Here is a 23,909-nt window from a genome sequence, read left to right on the forward strand (position 1 = left end):
GAGAGCTCACGCGTGGTGTTTTCAGTGAGCGCTGACAGCAAAACCTATGAGGAGCGCGCCACGTGATCCCTCATACTACGCCAGCGAGGCGCTTCCGATAGAGGGCGACTCCGTAACTCCTCGCCGCCAATAATGCCGGTTATTCCAGTAGTGGCGCACATAACAGCAATTAGATATAGAAAATATTCAATTCATAGAGATGTCAATGAATTATTAACATGGACAGAATACTAGCACCTAAAATTTCCGTGGAAAATCAAGTGGTGCCCATCAAGACGATCAGAAGTAGTGATCGCGAGATTACGCTGCCGTATCCCTCCATTAAACCTATATTTACACAGGACTGGTCTGATGCTATCGCCTCTGTGTCCATACTGCCAAGACATAGAATCATTAGATCACTACTTTTTGGTATGTCGGCGATACAAATTGTTAAGACATCTAGAACTTCCGCTTGCTAAATTAGGGTTAATGTCGTCATCAGAAATCATACTATCTTTCGGTGCGTTAATTATAGGGGTCAGCCACAGGGACGTGTTTGATGCCGTTTGCGGTTACATAAAATCAACAAAACGGATAACGTTTTTATTGTTCTCTTGTAATGTAATGTATTAGCTCTTGTAGGTTTCCTTTTCTTTCTTTCTTATTTTTTTTCATCGAATATTAAGTAACACTTCAAAAGAATAGATGGACTGTATCTTCGAAGCAAGCGCGCCCAAGTTGTTTCGCTCGCCGTCTACCAGATGGCGCAACCTGTCGGATCAGCAGCTCGGCTCCCGTTTGCAAAAGCAGCGGTCGTAGCCGAAATCAGTTTCTACTTCATTCTACAAAATGCAGGCAAGTGCCGATGTTTAAATACATCTCAAACAAGTTAGAGTACAATATCCTGCCTTGCGAGCAATGTTTGCTCTCGATTAGACGAATAGTTTGCGGACGGGAATCTTTTTAAGTCCACCGGCCAAATACGGAAGACGCTGTATATGGCTAGCAAAAGATGAGCGTTGCAACATGTGGTGGCAGCTAGCCACAATGTTTAATAGCGTTGTAGATACATCACATTGGGTGATGTTTCATACTACGCAATTACGATACCAACGAGGCCAAAAGAATAGGAAGAAGATGGGAATAATGCATGCTTCCGCTGTTTTAACACTCGACCTAAAAGAGCAGCTAAAGTTATTTCTCCCATTCAGCTAAACCCAAATCACGAGACGCCTATGGCAGCACTTCAGCGCTGACAAAATGCCCTGTGTCTGCCCCCGATTAGAGTATTCTTGTCAGATAACAAATTCAGGCACTTTCTTCGTCACCTTCAGAATACAACGCGGCGTGCTTTTTTTTTCTAGGTGTCTCAAAACGATGTCGCCCCCCGCTATCGCCCACAACGGTGGCAAAACGAATCCTTGCTGTCCTTTTGAAGGAATCTTTTGTGAGTATGACCTACAACTCCCTATCATAATTATTCTTTATTGTTTTATTTTTACGAACGCGTCTTATCTTTCGTACAACGAAAACGACTTTTGTACTACACGCCGCATTTGCAGATATTCGGCGTTCTTTCTCGCCTATATAGCTGGTAGAGAGTGAAAAAGCGCGAGGAAATTTGCACACGAGTTCTCGAAAAACATCCCAGACAAAGAACCCAAGCGCTTTCTAGAAGACTGCGTACTTTGGAGGCGGTGCGCCTACGTAATGCCAACGCAAGAGCGATAGCAGCAGCCCTGAGCAATACCAAGAGAAAAGGAGCATTGTTCACGTGCTCAGCACGTGAACCGGAAGTCAGCTGGTTGTGGAACGAAGGCGAAAATTTATGTTTAGCCGAGTCTAACTGAGCTATCAATAAAGGACATTCGAAAGTCGCCGAAGGTTAGTACACCGATGAACAATGAAAACGGCGCTACCACGTTTTGTGAGAAACAAACGAACTATTCTTGAGGGAAGGACCGGCCTCTCATGCCAGCGTGAAGCAGACGCCGGCAACAGGCCAAATCGCGCTCCACACAACGAAAGACAGCGCCGATGACGAGCCGCAGGCGATGGCTCGTTACGGGGGTGCTACGTAATGAACACCTGTTCGTCGTTCCTTTCCTCAACAAGTGCCGAATAAAGAAAACGGCTGCGTCGTGCCCTTGAACCTATAAGGACGCCGTGTTACCAAGGGCGACCAGAGAGAGCCAGGCAACGTTCTACGTACATACCCTGCCATCTGCGGCGCCGCAGACGCGCCACTGTAAGAAACAAATGACCGCAAGGACCCATGACGAGGTCAAGCACAGCAAGACGATCAAGCAGGGCGAAAACGAGTAGTGGAAAGTTCCCAGCTGGGCGGCGTACATAAACTCACAGTACGGCAGGAGCAAAAAAATATATACACACATATATATATATGTATCACCTGATGAACGCTGGTCTACGCCGCCAGGGGGAACCGAGCGCGGAGAGTGGCTAGTCTGCCGCCTCCCTGCGCACGACGGGCCCTGATTGGCCGCTCGAAGTCTATTTTACGCTACCCTGTCCTCATGCTCAATCTCTTCTCGAGATTCCTGGCCATCCGTGTGAGTACTGTCATTCCCTGTCACGCATCTGCAGTCGAAACCGTAGTGTAAACACGCTGCACCAGAGGCATTGATCAGGATCGTCTGCTCGCCAGCATCGTCTGCTAGTTTCCCTCCCACGCCGCAACAGCTGAGCCGGCTGTCCTCTCCTCTGCACAGGCGGGTCAGCTTCAACAGCGGCAGCTGCGGTCTCGAGTCGTCGTCAAGCTGAACAGTGTACCAAGTATCAGCACCATGCCCGGATCGGTGACTGAGAGTAACCTAACCGAGAGCCAAACACGTGCTATGTGGAGAGCAGCCGATTGCGTCTGCTTCGACGTCGATTCTACGGTGTGTATGGACGAAGCCATCGACGAACTTGCCCGGTTTTCAGGCAGAGAGAAGGAAGTTGCTGAATTGTAAGTGCCCTTGACGTTTGCTCAGCTTTAAATATTCATTCGCTGCCTTATCGCCCCCTTGCGCCTATCCAAAACTGTATCGTATGATGGCGCACAGTTGCGGACCTTCCCGCGCGCGCACCATCTGGCTGCATGCAGCTGGCGCTGCCTTGGGATGACGTATACGCCGCCGAACAATTCGCACAGCGGCCGGGCCGTGAGTAGGCAAAAATTTTCTGATAAGTGCCTAGCTTATCGCCCGCAGACAACACGCGTGTCGAAATATGTAGGCGCCGCCATGTTTTCGACCTAGTTCTTCAATTTGCATGACGTCCAACCTGGCAGCTCGATCATACCAGGGCATAGACAGAAATTTAATTTTTTATGGTGGGTCGGAGTTTAGTCGACATGGCAGACCGAGAATTCAAAGGTGGGATAGGGAAGCGCTCACTCGTGACCATTACTTTGTTGCACTTGAACTGACTCAGCATTGGAGCTTAGAGCTTTTGCTTAGACGGAGCTGAGGGATTGAGCAGTAGCGCAGGCTATAGTGTATTGCGGCGCTTTGAAGAGATCATTGTTGAAATAATAATGCTGCGCTGTCGTCTGTGTCCTGCTGTGGTTATGTAGCGTTAAAACTAAAAGCAATATTGCCTGCGCGGGCTAGTGCTCTCTCTAGGCCGGCGAGCAGTTGAACAACTCTAGCTTTTTATTTGCTTAAAGGCCGGCATGTACCAAATGTGAATATGTTGTTCAGATGAGCAATCTGCCTAGCTAGACCAATATGCTAACGCATTAATGCTTCATCAGCCAGCTGAATATTGCATTTTGTGAATGTGGAATATACGGTATGAATGGAATCGAGAGATTGCCACGAAAAGAGTGAATGCCCTCAGTCCTTCGGCCTCTTTAGCACCACAATTTGTTGTCAGTAATACTACATCAAGCAGCAAGGAATGTAATTGCTTAGCTGTGTTTGCATAAGTAAAATACCAGCGTAATCAGCAACAGTGCAGTGCAGAAAAACACTGAATGCATGAAAATTAGCTGACATAGTAGTGAACATGTACAGTGCAAGAAGTAAAATTTCTTTGGGTGCTGTCAACTGCACCTTCTCTAGTAGCAAGAAAGTACACAATTGTGGAAAAGTAAGTACAAGTATGCTTCCAACTCTCCTTGCGTGTGCTGTAAGCGCTGTCACATACGTGGCAGTCAAGCAGATATGTCGAAGCATATTGCACAAGTGTTGTACGGGCCACAGCAACTCGGGTGGCACATAAATCTGCACATGGAGCCAGTATGACTGTACACTGAAGGATGGTGGTCCATGCCTGACATCTATTTTCTGGATGTTTCCCTTTGTGCACAGAACAAACAAGGCTATGCGGGGGGGCATGACATTCAAGGAGGCACTGGAACTGCGCCTAGAACTCATCCAACCGACAGCACGCATGCTTCAAGAATACATCGAGCAAAACCCACCACGGCTGTCTGTTGGCATTGAGTGAGTAGCTTTGCGCACCTTGAGACGACATATGTGCACTTTCAGTATAGCCTACATTGCTGCACTTAGAGGCTCCCTAATTTTCGTCTTATTTGTATTCTGCATTCAGAATTCCGCTGTTCTTACTTGATTGAGCAGCAGCCAAAGTGTGGAAAGTATACTATCCTGCAGTGGCTATGTAGTGTTGCCAATATGGTCAGCATAACATATTCCACGCCAAGTGATCCAGCGTATTCTGGATGTTGCTGAAAAAAATTGTATATAAGCATATAACTGCTTATTTCTGTTAAATCAAAATTGCCTTCCTTTAGTGGAGCACTAAAGCAGTGCCTCCTCTATTTCTTTCAATGCCAGTCAGATGCGGCCAATCCAACCATTCACCACCCTCTTCTGTGGTCCTTTCCTACTCTCCCCCGTCGGCTAGCGTTCTCGCTTGCGGTCATGGGGGAAGTTGGAGGAAGACTGATAGGTGCGTAGCAACCTGAGGGACGGAGCGTCCACCACTTATCCCCTGGAACGGCAGCAGCGCCCGCTCGGGCGCACGCATGACGCAAGCAGTCTGGGTAGCGGTGCATTGCGGCATCTTGCTGAACTATGGTGCACCAACGGCTCCCAATGGGGAACGAGTGATTTCACTGGCATTGACAAAATAGAGGAGGCAATGGTTAAAGATATCCCCACTTCCAAGTAAATTTTTTGTTTTGCAAAACTAAATGTCACAGTTTTGATCTTTAAAGATCTTTCTAGCATCTCAAGTAGTTGATCTGACTATAAGTGTAAATTGTGTTTCAAATATTCAGCTATATTAGATTTTTCTAGCACAGAAACAATGCGTAAAATAAGCTTCAAAATGATTTTTTCCATGACAGCACATGGAAAAGATTACACGCACCAGAAACCCAATAAACAAGGTGCATTTAAAAAATAATTCCGGCCAAACATTCTTAGCCTAGCTTCCAGGAAAGACCTCTAAAAACAGTACTTTTTTTTCGAAATCCACTCTTTTTAGGGTCGGAAAAATCACTATAGCAGTCGGCCTAAAAACCCTAAATAAGTACTGGTGCATGGATTCGCACCTCCAGCTGAATGCTGGCGAAATGCTGGTGAAATTATGAAAATGTGCTACTTTCTAAACAGGATAAATATTCTTTAATTTCCCTCTAAGCAATTTCTCACCTCAAGTGAGCAAGCTAGAGGACCAGCTAGATGGTCACTGCATAGCGGGTAAGTTGAACACTTTTAGTGGCACGAGCACGAAGTGACACTTTTGTTTCTTGTGCAGCACTTCCGGTTCACCTCCCGAGATGACCGGGGAGGAAATTCAAAATAAATCGGAAAAATATAGTACGGTATAAAGTCGATGGGTTTCATTATAGATATGGTATCGGAGCACAAGTTTAGTTACAAGTTGAGTTACTGAAGTGGCTGGGATAATTAGAATTAATTCGAAATTACTGATCACCACACGCCAAAGCACTGAATCATAGACTTTAGAGACCCGCCACATGAGCACGACTTCGGCGAAATTCCTGTAAAACCTGTAAGTAGAAAGGTGGAAGTAATGACGTCGCTCACATGAAGGTGGCTAAGCAGCTAATTAATGAAAAATGGTTGCCTCCGAGTTCGATTTGTGCGTTGCGTTCACCTAAAGTTAACCTAAAGAACACCAATGCCAAGGTGCGAGTGCCACTAAGAGACACCCAAGTAAAAGATTAGGGTTGCCTACAATGTTTTTTTCAACTGTATGGTGTTTGCCTGCACTGTTCGGTGGAATGGCCTAGCAAGATCTGCGTGTTTATCTGTCCTCACTCCATAGCATGACTCTTGAAGAGGGATATTGTACAATGGCATTTAGCAGACAGTGCTGTACTGACTGCTGTATAAATAGGAGCACAAAATATACACGACTATTCTTGCTAAGCTACTTGCTTGTTTGTGCTCAAGTTTTGCACAGAGGCAGCATTCTGCAGTGAGTTTAGTATTAGTATCACTTTTGTGGGCTATAAATTTTAAGTGGGTCTTATCTGTTTTGACACCACTATGTAGTGCTTCTATGTAGTGCTATGCTATGTAGTGCTATATGTAGTGCACTATGTAGTGCTATGCTATCTGTAGTGGCAATGGTGAAAGCGCTTACTGAAGCCATGACCGATGGTTCTGCTGCGGTGGAATTGACATGTTTTGAATGGCATCGCCACAGACGACATTCACTTTGAATTTGTTGCAGATGAAACTTGCTAGTAATGCCGACAAATGTTATACTAATACTAAACTCGCTGCAGAATGCTACTTCTGTGCAAAACTTGAGCACAAACAAGCAAGTGGTTTAGCAGGAATAGTCATGTCATGTATGTATGTGCTCCAGGGGTAATTGGGTATCGCAGGGAGAGGCCTTCGTCCTGCAGTGGACATAAAATAGGCTGGTGATGATGATTTATGCAGCAGTCAGTACAGCGCTGTCTGCTGAATGCCCTTATAAAATATCTCTCTTCAAGAGTGATGCTGTGGAGGGATGATGACAATGACAAAGAAACAGACAGATCTTGTTAGGCCGTCCGCTCAAAAACGCAGGCAAATGCCATTGGGTTGTTCCAAGCCATCAAAAAGTGTTAAACTTATTCTCTATGCAAAGACCATCTAACTGATCCTCTAGCTAGCTCACTTGTGGTGAGAAATTGTTTAGAGAGACATTTAAAAAAATATTTCTCCTGTTTAAAAAAGTAAGATTTTTGTAATTTTGCCAGCATTTTATTTAGTTAGGATTTTTAAAACTTTTTTCTGTATTTTTAGGCTGATTGCTATAGCAATCTTCCCAACCCTGAAAACGGTGAATTTCGCAAATAGACTCCTTGAGATGCTAGAAGCGTCTTTAACTCCACTGCCGTAATACTTCGTTTTGCACAAACAAAGTGACTTTTTCACTTGCAAGCAGACATAAGCCATAGAGCATCAACAAAATAATTTTTTTATGGAATTAAGCAGTTGTATGCTGTTTTACCCTGCCATAAATATGAGAATTTGTTTTTTGAGCTGAATATGAAGACTTATAGATACACTGGATCACTTAGTGTGTCATAAGCCTGCTGAGCGCGACACTTTTGGGGAAAATTGTACGAGTAGAGTTTTGAAAATTATATCGTGATAAAGGCTATCTTTTTCTGTTCTCATTGATGTGGCTCAAAATTGCTAAACATCAAGCTTACTTGATCTTTTGTATTTTGTTTAGATCCGAAGGAATTGCTAAAATTGCATTTCTGAAATAACTCCAAATGCTGAGGTACATGTGCAGTGGCATCTCTGGTATTGGTGTTAAAAATAAACTGGGCAAACATTTCACTCGCTGGAAGTGCATTTCTACGTATTGAGGCAACGTTTTGCAGCTTTTGTGCAGAACAGAAGCAAAAAAAAAGCTGCTTTTGCACATGCTTTTTAAATATGTCGGCTTGTAAATTAAATACTTCTTTGATTCAACATTCGCAAACAATTCTAAATTGCATTGTTTATGGCCAGACTGTTGCATGGAAAATCCAGACCCGCAGGGACCAATTATTTATTGATTGTTCTGTGCAGGACTTGCCTTTTGCATGTTCACAATGGCTGCATTATTGTCACCCAAATTCATTGCCACCTTATGCAAGTATGTTACTGCAACATTAAGCCACGACGACTTCTTCGTGCCTTGTTCCAATGCCTTGTTCGAAGATGTTCTTGGAACAGATGGCAACTTCGCTGTCAGTGCTAAGTCAAATGAAACGCTCGGAGAGTTGTGTCCTGCTTCAAAATGTGCTCTTTTGGTCTTGGTCACATGCCCGAAAAGGCATGGTGTGGACACTTACATTCACCATTTTTCAATTCCGTTTACTGCAGTGTAGTTAGGCTACATTTCTCATTGCATGCTCTGCAAAACTAAACATCGGACCATCACTTCATTTCAGCAGCTGTTCAATTTGACAGATTACCATTTCTCAATATTCTAGCGTGCGGACACCTTAACTCTTTCATGACAGTGCCCATTCAAATGTATTACTGGTGATTGATCATTCAAAACTCCCAATTACTGCCATGTTAAAACAGCTTGGAAGGCACAAGTGAACGTAGCTGGTTTAGTGGCTATGGCATTGCACTGCTGAGATCGAGGTCGCAGGTTCAGTCCTGGCCACAGCAGAGGTTAAGGTGTCAATGTACTTTTAGGCGCACATTTATGAGCAATGGGCTTTCACAGTTTGGTTTAATTTGTTTCCAGGGTGAAATTTGTTACACAACTTTGCATAAACATTAAAGTGCGCATAATGAACGAAATAGTTGTGATGCTCTTTGCCTTGTCTGAAAAGGAAGCATGCGGATTGTAATTACAACAGATCAACATTGAATCTTTATAATCAGAGCACCAGAAAGAGGAAATTGCCTCATCTGATTCGTGATCAGGATGTCAGGTGGTTGACATGGACAAAGGCAGGCGCATGGCACACATGACCACCGCTGCACACACTACTGACAAATATGTCCCGATGAGACAGTCGGAATGTGTTGGGATGCTTGGCATTTATAAATTGGACCTGTTGATTTCATCTGTTTAGAGAAAGTGTACGTTGTACGCACTGACAGCAGCACTGCAACTTGAGAGAAAGCCATAGTTCGTAAAGATGTTGCGGGCAACACTGAAGACATTACCTACCTGAGAAGAGGCAACACTGCTACCAGTGCTGTACGCAGTGCAAGGTCAACAGCATACAAACATATTTTGCCACAAATTCAATTTACAATTGTCTTGCAACACAGAAACTTCTTCACTGCATGACTCGGATGCTGACTCGGGCACCATTTACCTTTGAAACATATATTCTGGATTCCCTTTGGCATCAGTTGCAAGTATTTTTTATATAGCACTTATTTTTTCAACTGCTGACGAAAATGTAGGTTTTCAAGTGCATTTGTAGTATTTAGCAATAATTATTTAAGCTTTCATTACTGGCTACATAATTTTCTGTTACAATTTTTTATCCTATATACTAAAGCAATATGTGCGGGGACAAAAAGAGTTACCTTAGACTTGTGGAGAAGTCATTTTCCTTGAAAATAAGTGTTCATTTTTACAATGTTTCTTTACTTCACCCAAGCATTGCTGACCAGCTATAAAGAAGCACAAATGAGGTGCTGGATAATTAAGTGTACATGGACGCTTGTTCTAAAGCAACACCTCTTGCATGGTCAACATCATCATCATCATCATTTATTATTCCCTTAAGGGCCCCATGTGGGGTATTACATAAGGGGGAGGCAAAACAATAATACAAACATCGAATGAACAGTCATGTGCACAGCAAAAATAGGCAACAACTGAAAAGACACTAAAAAGAACAGGTTTTTGCATAATTAGCTGCAAATATGGGTGGTTAATAACTTTCGAAATTTCGAAGGGTTTCGCTCTACAACAATGGATTCCGGGAGCGAGTTCCACTGTTCTATTGCAGAGGGAAGGGAGGATTTGTTAAAAGCGTTTGTAGAACCATGAAGGCGTTGGATACATAAAGAATTGAATAAACGATGTGATGAGCGAATGGGTGGAAATAAATGTGAGGAACGAAGGTCACGAAAGTTATAGTACAATTTATGGAATAAGCAGAGTTGCGAAATTATGCGTCTTGATGCTAAAAGGGGTAGACCAATGGATAACTTTAAGTTAGTAATGCTGATAGTGTTGTCATAATTCGATAAGATAAAGCGGGAGGCACGATTTTGAGTGGCTTCTAAAGTGTCAGTCAAGTACTTTCGATGTGGATTCCAAATTGAAGACGCGTATTCTAATTTGGTACGGATGAAAATTTCATATGCTAGTTTACGAATCGACGAAGGAGACAAGGATAGGGATCTTTTAATATAGTTAAGGGATCTTGAAGCATCGGCTGTTATTTGTTGGATGTGGTTCGACCAATTTAGTTTGTTAGTGATGATAACGCCAAGGTAGCGGTAGCTGTCGACCTCTGGTTAATTCACAGAGCCCAAAGAGTATAGAAATTTGGATGTAGAGCATTTACGTGATACATGCATTAACTTGCATTTGGAGACGTTTAGTTCCATCATCCAGCGTGAGCACCACTTGTCAATCGAATTTAGGTCATTTTGCAGAATGGATTGGTCAGTGTTAGTAGTGACACGACGGTAAATAACACAGTCATCGGCGAATAGACGTATTGTGGATGATATGTCTGTTGGGAGGTCGTTAATGTATTTTAGAAAAAGGAGTGGGCCGAGGACGGATCCCTGTGGTACACCGGATATTACTTTGGTAGTATCTGAACAGCGACCACCAACACAGGTGAACTGGAGGCGACCTGTCAGGAAGCAAATGATCCATGATAGGATTAGTGGGTCGAGGTGAAGGCATGAAAGTTTGGACACTAGTCGTTGATGAGGGACGCGATCGAAAGCCTTTGAAAAATCTAAGTAAATTACGTCAGTCTGAAATGAAGAATCTAAGTTTAGGTGGAGATCTGTGGTGAATTCAAAAAGTTGTTTCGCATGATAAGCCTGGACGAAAGCCATGTTGTTTGCTAAAGAAAAAAGAATTTCTGTCGAGGTGGGAAGCTATTTGGGAATAAATGACGTGTTCTAAAAGTTTACAGGCAATACATATAAGTGAGGTCGGGCGATAGTTGGATGGGTCGGAGCGCTTACCAGATTTAAAAACGGGGGTTACCTTGCTTAGTTTCCAGTCTTTGGGAATAGTACCCTCGCTTATAGACTGGGTAAAAATGATTTGTAATATCTGGCTAGAAATGACGTTAGTGCCCTTTAGTATCTTCACCGGTATGTTGTCAGGTCCGGGGAAGCTAGATATGAAGTCTAGAAGCGTACGGTGAGGGGCTAGTTGGTATGACATTATGGGAACAAAGAAAAACTGCGCAAAAGAAGGAGAAGACAGAGAAAGAACCACACGACACAGGCGCAGACTAACAACTGGTTTAATGCTCCAACGCCTCTTTCCTACCAACAACAGAACGCATGCGCACCAACCACAAAGACCAATGCCGCTATCATGTAGTCGAGCCTAGAAACGCCAACTCCTTGCGGTACAAATGTATGGAAGCCTCACTAACACATTTATCTGGCCCTAATCTCGCGATTTCTAAAGCTTCGATTACTTCACGCTCTTTCTTATCCCTTGCACGTCCGACAATATTAGTCCCGCCGAAAAGTGGGGTACAAACATTGCCGTCATGCCTGCAGGTCTTGCAATGCTTAGGAAGATGCTGTCCTCTAGAATCATCTAGGGAATTGGCATGTTCTAATAATCTAATATTAATGCAGCGGCCTGTTTGTCCAACGTACACGTTGCCACAACTCAGCGGAATCTCATAGATGACATTCGCACTACAGGGCACAAACTTGTTCCTGTGGTTAGTGCTGCACTCGATTTTCTTTTTCCTATCAGGTCTAACTAAATTGCACAGACTGGACAGCTTGCAAGGTGCCGAAAAGAGAACCTGTATGCCGAATTTACCCGCGACCCTCTTCAGGCCGTGCGAGACCCTGTGGACATAGGGCATAACTTCATACTTCCTCCTCTCCTGTGGATCCACCCCACGAGGCTTTGAACTTGGTCGGAAGGACTTCAGCAGGGACTCAGCAACAGCCCGAAGAAGGGCCAATGGAAAACCGGCTGACCGAAGGCGATCAGCTTGGGCATCAAAACTAGACTGAACCTTATGTGGGTAGGACTTCACTAATGAAGCCCTGAGGCACGTTGACGCAATCCCCCTCTTGACCAGCTTCGAATGGCTCGAGTTGAAGGGTAGAAGTGCTTTTTTCGACCTAGGCATGTACGCCCAGCAGAGGTGGTCAGGATCGTTAAAAAATAATTTTAAGTCTAGGAATTGCAAGCAAGAATTTTCAGGAAGTTCAATAGTAAAATTAAAAGTGGCAAAAGCAGACTTAAAGGATGCTAAAACCTCCGATGCCACCTGTGTCAAGTTATCATTGTGGTCTAAATTTAAAAGAATTAAAAAATCGTCAACGTATCGGAACACACGAACGATGCGGTCGTCAGAAAGTACCCGCGATAGCGAGCCCCAGAAGCTTTTTAGTGACAAGGCCATGTCCGCTGTCTTAAAGAACTTTAGGATTGTAGATCTGAAACCGTCTAAAGTGAAGGCAAAGGCGGTTGCTCTATTAAGGGATCTGAATCTCGATCGGCTAAGAAGTGAAGTGGTGAAGAACAAGGTCACTGTGCTCTCAGTGTTCTTCAGTGCCAAGAGCCACAAGATGGAATGCCCTTTCAGAGCCATCGTTACGGAAACTGGTTCCTGGCAAGCTGCGGTCAGTCAGTACCTTCTGCGCCATCTGGGAAGTCTGACACCAGACGATCCGTACAAGGTCAGCAGCTCAGACCGTGTGGCGCAAGCACTAGGGGATAACCTTTCTGCTGTTAACTCGGGCTTCTCGGTTGACATTGAAGAGCTGTTCTATTCCCTTCCCCACGAAGACCTGTTCTGCGCAGTCCGGAACTGTATTGAACGATCCGGTGCTGTGTCTTTCCAGAATGCGTGTGGTATTTCTGTGGAAGGTTTTCTAGAGTTGCTTAAGGCATATCTTTCTTCTACCATTGTGAGTTTTCAGGATAAATTTTATGTGCAAAAACGCGGCATTTGTATCGGGTCGTGTGTAGCCCCTGTTTTGTCTGAGATCCTTTTAGCCGATCTTGACCGTTCGCTATCGCGGGTACTTCCTGACGACCGCATCGTTCGTGTGTTCCGATATGTTGATGATTTTTTAATTCTTTTAAATTTAGACCACAATGATAACTTGACACAGGTGGCATCGGAGGTTTTAGCATCCTTTAAGTCTGCTTTTGCCACTTTTAATTTTACTATTGAACTTCCTGAAAATTCTTGCTTGCAATTCCTAGACTTAAAATTATTTTTTAACGATCCTGACCACCTCTGCTGGGCGTACATGCCTAGGTCGAAAAAAGCACTTCTACCCTTCAACTCGAGCCATTCGAAGCTGGTCAAGAGGGGGATTGCGTCAACGTGCCTCAGGGCTTCATTAGTGAAGTCCTACCCACATAAGGTTCAGTCTAGTTTTGATGCCCAAGCTGATCGCCTTCGGTCAGCCGGTTTTCCATTGGCCCTTCTTCGGGCTGTTGCTGAGTCCCTGCTGAAGTCCTTCCGACCAAGTTCAAAGCCTCGTGGGGTGGATCCACAGGAGAGGAGGAAGTATGAAGTTATGCCCTATGTCCACAGGGTCTCGCACGGCCTGAAGAGGGTCGCGGGTAAATTCGGCATACAGGTTCTCTTTTCGGCACCTTGCAAGCTGTCCAGTCTGTGCAATTTAGTTAGACCTGATAGGAAAAAGAAAATCGAGTGCAGCACTAACCACAGGAACAAGTTTGTGCCCTGTAGTGCGAATGTCATCTATGAGATTCCGCTGAGTTGTGGCAACGTGTACGTTGGACAAACAGGCCGCTGCATTAATATTAGATTATTAGAACATGCCAATTCCCTAGATGATTCTAGAGGACAGCATCTTCCTAAGCATTGCAAGACCTGCAGGCATGACGGCAATGTTTGTACCCCACTTTTTGGCGGGACTAATATTGTCGGACGTGCAAGGGATAAGAAAGAGCGTGAAGTAATCGAAGCTTTAGAAATCGCGAGATTAGGGCCAGATAAATGTGTTAGTGAGGCTTCCATACATTTGTACCACAAGGAGTTGGCGTTTCTAGGCTCGACTACATGATAGCGGCATTGGTCTTTGTGGTTGGTGCGCATGCGTTCTGTTGTTGGTAGGAAAGAGGCGTTGGAGCATTAAACCAGTTGTTAGTCTGCGCCTGTGTCGTGTGGTTCTTTCTCTGTCTTCTCCTTCTTTTGCGCAGTTTTTCTTTGTTCCCATAAAGCTAGATATGTTAAGTTTATTGATTAAGTTTGCGATTCCTTTAGCAGTTACATCAATGGGAGGCATTTCAGTGCCGCAAAATCTTGGTAAAACAGGAATGTTGGTGGAAGATTCACAAGTGAAGACGGAAGCGAAGTATGAATTGAAAACGTCGAAACGCTTTTCAACTGGAACATGGGACCCATTAGGATTAGTTATGGTAATGTTATGCGACTGATTTCTACTTGGTGCGAGTATTTTCCAAAATTTTTTTGGGTTTACACGGATGATATTGAGAAGATCCTGGTGATAAAATTTTTTCTTAGAAAGCTTCAGAAGGCTGTTGTACTTGCGCAGGCAGGTGAAATACTTCTTCCATTTAGGGGCGGAACCACATTTTTTTGCCCCTCTGAAAAGGCGCTTTTATTTATTTATTCATACTGCAGGCCAACATACTGGCCCATGCAGGAGGGGTAATACAGTTTACAAGGTAATAACAATGCAACAAAGATAATAAAAAATGTATATATAACCAGTGCATGAAAATGATGCATCCCATAGCCACGTTACAAAGATCATAATGCTTCCCTTAGCACAGTAACTACAACAAAATAATCGCACATTTGAATTTATTTGTGGATCAAAACGCTGTGCCAACAACAATCGGACACTAAACATAACTAAATACTGGAAATTTCACATATGAAAACGAGAAAAATAGTGAAAAAATTTGTGTTTATGGTTGTGTTATTTTCTGTGAAAAATTTTCTGTGCTAGTTTTTTTAGTTGGTTAGTGCACCAAGGCTTTCCCATGACACCACGAATACACACAAGGGGTACGTGCTTATTGATTAAGCTGAGTAGCTTATGCTTGTACAACAGCCAGTTTGTATCAACAGACCTTCTGAAGGCAGTTTCTTTGAGGTATTCAAAAAAAATATTCAGTTCACTGTTAATTATGGAAAAGTCAGCTTTTTTGTAGTCCCGAATTAGTTTTATTGAACGCTGTTTGACTGGAACTGGGATTTCCAAATTGAAAAGGACAATACTGTGATCACTCAGCCCATTGACACATGCTATAGACTGAATGTATTCGGGTTGGGAAGTGAGGACCAGGTCAAGGGTTTTTCGTGTTTGAGCCACGTGTAGGTAAATTTACTGTTTATGGAAGGTTGAAGTTTAAGGCTTAATCAAGGAAATCTTTTGACTGGCGGGATGATGCTGTTAGTGTCCCAGTTAATATCCGGAAAGTTAAAATCACCACAAATAATATAGTTAGCACGCGGGAATTGAGAGGTTGCATCTAAAATGACAGTGTTAAGTTCGTCGATAAAGGAAGGGTCACAATCGGGTGGGCGATAACATGATATGGGAATGCACGTGCATGTAGGCATGGATATGTGCACACAAAGAATTTCGTGAGTACAACTGTTAGGAAGCTGGTACGTAACAAGGAATGCTGTTTTTCGTGAAGACAAGAACGCCACCACCCCTTCGTTCCCTCCTATCGCGTCTGTAAAGAGTGTAGGGAGAATCTGCATGTAATAGCTCAGTGCTATCTATGTCAGGGGTTAACCAAGACTCAGTGAAAATGGCCATGTCTGTGTTATTATCCTCGAGAAGGGCTTCAATGGTATCTTTTTTTGACATGTAACTGCGAACATTAGCCAGTATAACAGAAAGTATGTGATTGCGTGATGTTTCAAGAGGGTTTAGTAGCGGCTGGGAGGGAAAGGAGAGTGCTAGGCAAGCCTGAAGTGATGGCTAGGATTTAGCTTGTAAAACTGAGTCCGATTGCACATCATATAAAAACTGTCTATCATTCATCTGAAGTTTATCGAAGCGTATCTTGAAAGTGGAGGCGTTGTTTTGTTTCGCATAGGCGTACAACTTTTTCCTTGCAAGCCGTACGCGCGATGAAAAATCTTCCCGGATAGAAATTGCCGTACCTTTAAGCTTTGGCCCGGCAGACAGAATGCTACACTTATCTTTGTACCGCGCAAGTTTTACTATAATTGGTCGGTGTTTACTGGCCTGGAAACGGCCAAGCCTGTGTGCGCGTTTTATGTCATTTTTGGTTATGGAAATTAGAAGTTTATCTGCACACAGTGAAATAACGCGAGACTCTGATTGCTCCCAAGTTTCATCATGCACATCCTCAACACCGAAAAAAAGTAGGTTGTCCCGGCGAAGGCGGTTTTCAGAGTCATTGCATTTCTGTACGAGGTCGTTTATTTGGGAAGTGAGTTTAATTATTTCAGTATTCTCACTAGATGCAGGTATCGAGTGATTTGATTTGATTTATCAACGTCTACAATTTTCTCAAGGGCGTCGACATGGGTGGATAGACGGCCGACCTGGTTTTCAATGGTGGCTTGTGTAGCACGAATTAGAGCGAGCTCAGACAGAACGGTGTTCTGAGAGGTTTCTAAACGGAATAGGACGCTAGCAATGGATTCAAGGGATACCGGAGTGGGGATGTCATTAACAGGACCGGGGTTAAGCTCAATGTCCCCAGAAAGGGCTAGTAAAAGGAAAGTGAGGTGAGCATTCACACATAATGAACATAGCAAGTGGCACAAAACTTTCCGAGTGGCATCAAATGTGTCAGAGGGGCACGACACCGCAATAAACATTCGTTCGCTAGAACGAACACATCTTGCACAAGGTAGGTAACTAACCTGCGCATACAAAGTCGGCATCATGACCATGCGCGGTGCGGTGGCGTACCCCAAGTGGTCCCAAGACGGAGGCTGCTTAAGTAGAAGTAGCGAGTCTACCACGCCGGAAGTTGCTCGCTGTGGCCAGGCGGAAAGCACGGTGTTGGTTAGAAGTGGCGGGCTTGAGGCTGAAATGGTTACTTGGTCCGAAGGCAGGGGAAGTTGGCAGGCGATGACATTCCAGTTGTGAGTAAAAGATGAAGGGCAGGTTCCACCAAGAAAGGCAGCCAAGGTGATTGACGATAGCAGCAGCGCCTGCGCATACAAAGTCGGCATCATGACCATGCTCGGTGTGGTGGCGTGCCCCCTGAATAGAAGTGTGCTGCTCTATGAAAACTGTGGTAAATGCAATTCGAGTGAGCACACAGATATGTTCTACATTTCATTTTACAGGGAGCTGGTGGCACAATTGCAATCTCGTGGAGTTGCTGTTTATCTGGTCTCTGGGGGTTTCCGATCCATCATCGAGGGAGTGGCAGATGAGATTGGCATTCCTCGCAAGAACATTTTTGCAAATCAAATAAAGTTCTACTTTAATGGTATGTGTATATAGTTTGCACTTAGTGGTTCTGCATGTCGTCTCTGCACCACGGTCGTGGCCTAGTTGTCCCCAACTGTGTTTGTCCCCAACTCGAAGGCGTGGGAATGGTCACCATGGGAGCAGCCCAAACTTCCCATTTTTTTTCAATGGGAATTTAGGGTGCAGGCTCCTTTCCTCAAGTGTATCGCCCTTGAAGAAAGCCAAACGCCAGGCTGGGGAATACTAGTGCCCAATTGAACCAGTGGGTGCCCAGTGACGTTGGGAATCGAACCCTCGACCTCCCGCAGCCAAGGCAGCTCTACAACTAGGTCACGGCCCGCATGGTGACAATTTCCCACGTGGTGCCCCAAATGCACCTATTGAGGTGGGGACCTCTTTGGGTTGGAGACAAAGACGCTTTTCCAAGCATTGAAATTCCATAATGGCCAAGCACCAGGCCGGGAGCAAGCTTGTACCTATACTACCGGCAGGTACCTTGTGGCGGCATTTCAATTCTCTCGCAAACAAAATGGTGCTCCAAAGTGGAATAGTGCTGAAAAAATATTATTGCGCTTTCTCAAGTAAATTGCAGTCTAATAAATTGCTTGGAAAGTTTTGAGTCAAGGATAAATCGGTGAACTCCACAGCTATTTGAAGAAAAAAGGATCAGTGGTGTTTTATAATACTTACAAAGTTTGTTCATGCTTTCTTTCTGTGAGCTAACAGAGCAGGTTAAACAACTTTCAATAGATTAGGATTGAGAGGCTGAAAGCTTGACATTGGCCTGATGCCTTTTATCAGAGATTTTATTTAAACTGCCATGTTCTAGTTTACGGTTATCAACATCAAGTATTGGTGCAAAAATTGTGACAGTGTTTCCATCACTGGGCTAATTACATTGTACAGGGTTGCTCACTTCATTCCAGGCGAGTATGCCGGCTACGATGAAAAGCAGCCAACAACTCATCAAGATGGCAAAGCTCGGGTGGTGTCCTTTCTAAAGCAGAAATATGGCTACCAGCGAGTTGTCATGGTCGGTGATGGGGCAACGGATCTGGCAGCTTGCCCTCCTGCGGTAGGTGCTTCCAAGAGACTGCATTCTAACTGACTTTATAGCATAGACAATGTTCGATACCCCATAAGCACCGGTCCATCAGCATATATGTGCAGAACTAGTACAGAATGCCTCGCAGTGTTTGCAGCTAATTCAAATACTGTAGAACCTGTTTGATGTTGACACATGTACTTGTTTGTCTTTTTCGGGTGACCGCTTTTCACCATCTAACAAATGTTATCGCTCAGTGCGGCACGCACCCGCACGTATCAGAAGTTTCACGAATGTTACCAATGGTTCTTTTTGCTCTCTGTTGTCACCGAACCTTATGTTATCCGATTTCATGTATGTGCGACACGAATGGTGCAGAACTTTCTGGAATACACGCGGGCACCAGCGATTACTCTGAAACCTTCGATGACTGATGTATGAAAGCCCATATACTTGACCCGCTGATCAGACTTTGCCGATCGCCGACTGTGTTCGCTGTTGCTGTTGTGCTTTAAGTGTAGCCTGTTTTCGTGGGCACAGGTTCGCCCAGTAAAAGTTAGTTTCATCCTTCACAGTATTGCTACTGTGTTCTTTATCGTCACTACCACGTGACAATATGTTCCTGCTTGTTACATTTTCCTGGCTTTTGCACTCTAAAGCAACAGTCCACTCTAGTTTCCATAGGGTCATGTGTACTAGCTTATTTTTGTGACGTTTCTCCTTCTGGTTGTTATGGCCAAAATGGCCAATACAGATGCTGTCTTGTGACCACGGACACCTTGTACAGCTGCTTTATTACTATATAGGCTAGAATCAGCAGCACCTTTAAGAGACGGCCATCTTTTGCTGAGGACTGCAAGAACTGGTGGTAATAACAGAACAAACATGATAATGCTCAGCCAGTTCTTATTGTATGTTTTTTTGGCAGTGTTCACTCGCCATTGGCTTTGTCGTTAGCTGCCCTGTCGTCGAATTCAATGACCAGCACAGGCTGTACCAACAGCTGGCAGGAAAGGTCAAGATTGAGTGCACTCCCTTTGAACGGGTGTGCAAGGGTAAGAAGAGACTGCTGTCTGTGGAAGTGAAAAGGGGCTGCAAACACCCAAAAAGAGGCTGTTTTTATTACCAAAGATGGGAAGAGTGTTTATAGTTCAATTCAACTGCCAGGCAGTAATAATGAGCTTTACAGAGTGGGTTTTCGATGGTTTGTTGGCTTTCTTTTACCATCAAATAAGGTTTTGTGTAGTGCTACAGTTCATTTTTTTCCATGTCGTACATTCTTTTTTCCGTAATCCCCTATAAAAAAAATTGTGCTGACTGAGTTCCACGGCATACTCGTGGACGAGTTTGTGTGTTAGTGAAGGGAAAGGGGTGGAGCTTCTGCACGTGTGTCACTGCAGCACTTTTTGGTTTAACACGTTCACCCAAATGTCGAAGCGAAAAAGCAGAACAATAAACCAACACTCAGTAGGGTATATTGTTTTATTTTATTGTTTTAATGGAAATGTTTGTTTTCTATTCTCCAGCTTAAAGTAACACAAATGAAAATGTGGGTCTTTTTTTTTCTGGAGTGTTCATATTTCTGCGGGCCTTCGCTCCATAACATTACCATCGTTGCCCCAGAAAGTTGTCCACGAGCATGTATCTTTCTTTTGATGGCATGCTATGATGAAATACATATATACACACATGCACACACAAATACACACATACTGTTAGATACAGCACCTCTTCCTGGCACCCTTCGAGTTCACCAGACCACATCGAATCGCCGTCGCACCTAATTAAGGTGCACAGAAGTACATCTACCATGTTCCCGAAGTGCAGCACGTCCAGGCAAGATGGCGACCCCCACCCGCCTCATGCTCTGCACATGGAGCTATTGTCCCAGTGCTTGACTCTTCCCGAAAGTGCAACGGGAGCCTGGCACAGTTCCAGGTAACCTGGGTCCTGAGCAAAGCTGCTTTGCAGCTCTTAAAGGTCACTCGAAAACAACCCGTCTCTTTCTGCTGAGCGCTTGCAAATCCTGAGGGATCGCCGGGTGTAAGTCATCGTGAAGCCCTCGGAGCCACACCATCTGCCGATTGTGACAGCAGTTGCAGACCTGGAGGCAATACCGGTGGCAAGTCATTCCTCGGACTGTGAAGCCCATGGAGCGACCCCCTGAGCCGAATGTGACTGCACTTGCACGGGCAACTACCATAGGCCGAAAATGACGTGACCCCCGAGACACCGAAGGGGTTAAAAGCCAGAGACAAGGAGCAGAGGAGAGCATACCGTCATTCATCTCTTTCAGGCTTCTTGCCATGGGCCGCAGCATCCGACTTGCTGCCGGCCATCAATGACTTTATTACTGTTAATTTCTTTGTATTTTACTATAATTAATGCAAATAAACCTCCAGTTTTCATCTCGAAATCCTCCTTAACGTCGGCCAACTCACGCACTCAACGGCAAGATCCAATAACTGATGAACGGCGGTGAGATTGTCCTCCAGATCCAATAACAGCTGGCAGCGATAGGGATGAACCTTTGTTCAATGAAGTCCTGAGGAACTGGGAACAGCGAAGAAGAAAGCCTTCAACCCAGGCAGTCCTGAGGAACTGGGAACAGCGAAGAAGAAAGAGCCTTCAACCCAGAGAGTCTTGAGGAACCGAAACAGCAGACCGATGAACTAGATGGCAGGGTGCTGCATCCATAAGTGAGCGCGTGTTTTTTTTCCTTTTGATTCGCCAGACTTCAAATGTTGCGTGTTTATTTTGACGGTTCTAGGAATCTGGAATTTGTTGCATTTTATGAGCTTGCACAAATTATTTAAGGAAAACAGTTCTAACCACCAGTCGGGGCAGCGGCCATGGATCTTAGAATGTTGACGAAGTCAGACTTGTTGTTGTGCGACGAGTTGGGAGTTGACGCGGACAAACAGATGAAAAAGCTAGCTATCATAAAGGCAATTCACGAGTGGCAAATACCGGTGGCAAGTCATCCCTCGGACAGTTAAGCCCATGGAGCAGCCCCCTGAGCCGAATGTGACTGCACTTTCACGGGCGACTATCATTGGTAGACAATGACATCTGAGCGGGCTCGATGACTGGCCGAAAATGATGTGACCCCGAGACACCGAAGGGGCTAAAAGCCAGAGACAGGGAGCAGAGGAGAGCATTCCTTCATTCATCTCTTTCGGGCTTCTTGCCACAGGCCGCAGTGTTCGACTTGCTGCCGGCTGTCAATGACTTTATTACTGTTAAATTCTTTGTATTCTTACTGTAAATAATGTAAATAAAACTCTAGTTTTCATCTCAACATCTTCCTCAACGTCGGCCAACTCCCGCACTCAATGGCAAGATCCAATAACTGGTGGACAGCAGTGGGATTGTCCTCCCTCCAGATCCAATAATACATACTGCAGCATCAATGAGGCTATTGCAAGAGCGGGATATACAACAAACATTCTTTCAATGCTAATGAATGGATGTTTCTTGGTAATGAATTCCAGGCTTCGATTGTTGATGGAAAAAAGCTGTATTTAACGGAGTCGATGTGGACGAAAAAGGTTGAAATATTTAGGGCATCGTGACACCTCATAGATGGAGGTTTGGAAAAAGTCAAATAGTTACCTAGAGAAAAGAGACTAGAAGAATGTATGTATAAACGAATTTTAGGAATTTAAAATGGTGATGCTCTAAAAGAGTAGATACTAAGTAAGGGAAGAAAATCGAACGGTGAAAAGGCCTCGTCATATCTCCTGAAAACAAAAAGCACTGCCTTTTATTTATTTATTTATTTTTTGCACGGATTCTAGTTTTTTGGTGTCGCAGTGTCTATGCGGATTTCTACACAATGCAGTCATGTTCGAGGTTGGAATGAATGAGGGTTTTATTCGTTAGAAGTTTAGTTTTTTGAGGAGCATGATGAAGCATACTACGCAAGTAACCTAGCTTTTTAAGGGCCTTGTTACTGGTGACATCAATGTGTTTTCACCATGACAAATTGTGTGTTATTAGGATACCTAAATATTTGAATCTGAACACTATTTAAACTAATAATATTAAAGGCATAGGCAAAGAAGGAAGGGCATGAACATCATGTAAAGGACATAGAGACGGTCTTGGAAAAGTTTATATTAATTTGCCATGCTTTGGAACAGTTACAGAATCGGCAAAAGAATTGAAAAAGATGTTAATTATCGGCAAAAAGGCATATTTTAACTGAGGTGTGTAGGGGGAGATCATTAATACAAAGCAGAAATTAAAGAGGACCCAGTACTGCATACTTGTACTGCACGGTACCCAGTATTATAGATGCGAAACCTCACCTAGACTTGTTTTTTAATTAAGCAGCTTGTAAATACAACACTCTGCTATGGTGCACAAATCTTGGTGGGGCTGTCCTCATGGACAACACCTTGGCATGCGGGCATGTCACATGACCTAGGCAGAGGCAGTTTTATATTCGGCATTCATTTGTCGTCTCGTGCTATGTAGGTTGCATGCACTGGTTGGGTCGTTCACGCTTTCTGTGCTCTCCATTTCTGTTTACAGGATGCCTTCATTGGATACGGTGGAAACCAAGTGCGTGAAAAAGTCAAAAAGGCAGCTTCATGGTTTGTCTACAGCTTCGATGAACTAGTGCAAGAGCTGAACAGGAACTGACATGACACCACTTTTCTTTGTTGTGCCGCATATTTATTTTTGTACAGTATTTTATTGTCCTTGAAGCCTGTTCTTATTGAAACAAGGGGGGAGACATGAAGGATGAGCTTCATTTTGCGGCTGCCTTGATATTGTTGGTCAAGGACACCTGCTTGCTACCAGACATGATTCATTCTAAAAATGATTGGGTGTGGGAACTGGAAGTTGCAAAGGTGTTGCAAAGATATCCATTCATGTGCTTCAAAGGAGTGACAACGGTAGTCCACAAAGCTGAGTGCTCAAAAAGTATGATCATATTGATCAAACGAATTTCACACTCACTGTGAAGAAATGCAGCTTAGCCAAAAAAAATTTTCTATTGCATTTCTTAAAATCGCTTACTGTGACGGCAAGGAGAGATCTGTTTTAACACAAGCGTGCGCACCTTTTATTTTTTTACACATGTTTTAAAAATACGGCAAATGAATTTCGTTGCAAGGCTTCAATGGGCCTGTTTTATATTAATTTATGGAAAGTCAAAAGGTACCTGAAGTAGAAAGTTGCTTGTCAGTTTGTTCTGGACGTGCAGTTTAAACCTCGAAACCATGTCCCGATTTTGTCGTGCCATCTTAGTCAAATAACTTGAGCTGTCGGCCCTTTATGCTAAATAAAATTCGCACTCCCTA

At 44.1% G+C, this 23,909-nt stretch overlaps 1 protein-coding gene across 2 annotated transcripts; it reads left to right on the top strand.

The window, feature by feature from the left end:
* The first annotated feature begins 728 nt into the window (after window positions 1-728).
* aay (phosphoserine phosphatase) lies at window positions 729-23,909 on the top strand. 2 transcript variants are annotated; one of them, XM_065433731.1, is made up of 7 exons: window positions 729-837; window positions 1,347-1,429; window positions 2,715-2,953; window positions 4,302-4,436; window positions 17,423-17,568; window positions 18,476-18,624; window positions 23,134-23,909. In XM_065433731.1, exons 1-7 carry the CDS (start codon window positions 744-746, stop codon window positions 23,242-23,244), a joined length of 957 nt encoding a protein of 318 aa, XP_065289803.1. In that variant the 5' UTR covers window positions 729-743; the 3' UTR covers window positions 23,245-23,909. The 2 variants fall into 2 exon arrangements, with proteins under 2 accessions (XP_065289803.1, XP_065289804.1); XM_065433732.1 differs by lacking the exons at window positions 729-837; window positions 1,347-1,429 and adding an exon at window positions 2,397-2,555.

Source organism: Dermacentor albipictus, chromosome 2 (genome assembly GCF_038994185.2).
Source record: "Dermacentor albipictus isolate Rhodes 1998 colony chromosome 2, USDA_Dalb.pri_finalv2, whole genome shotgun sequence".
In the NCBI taxonomy this organism is placed as follows: domain Eukaryota; kingdom Metazoa; phylum Arthropoda; class Arachnida; order Ixodida; family Ixodidae; genus Dermacentor; species Dermacentor albipictus.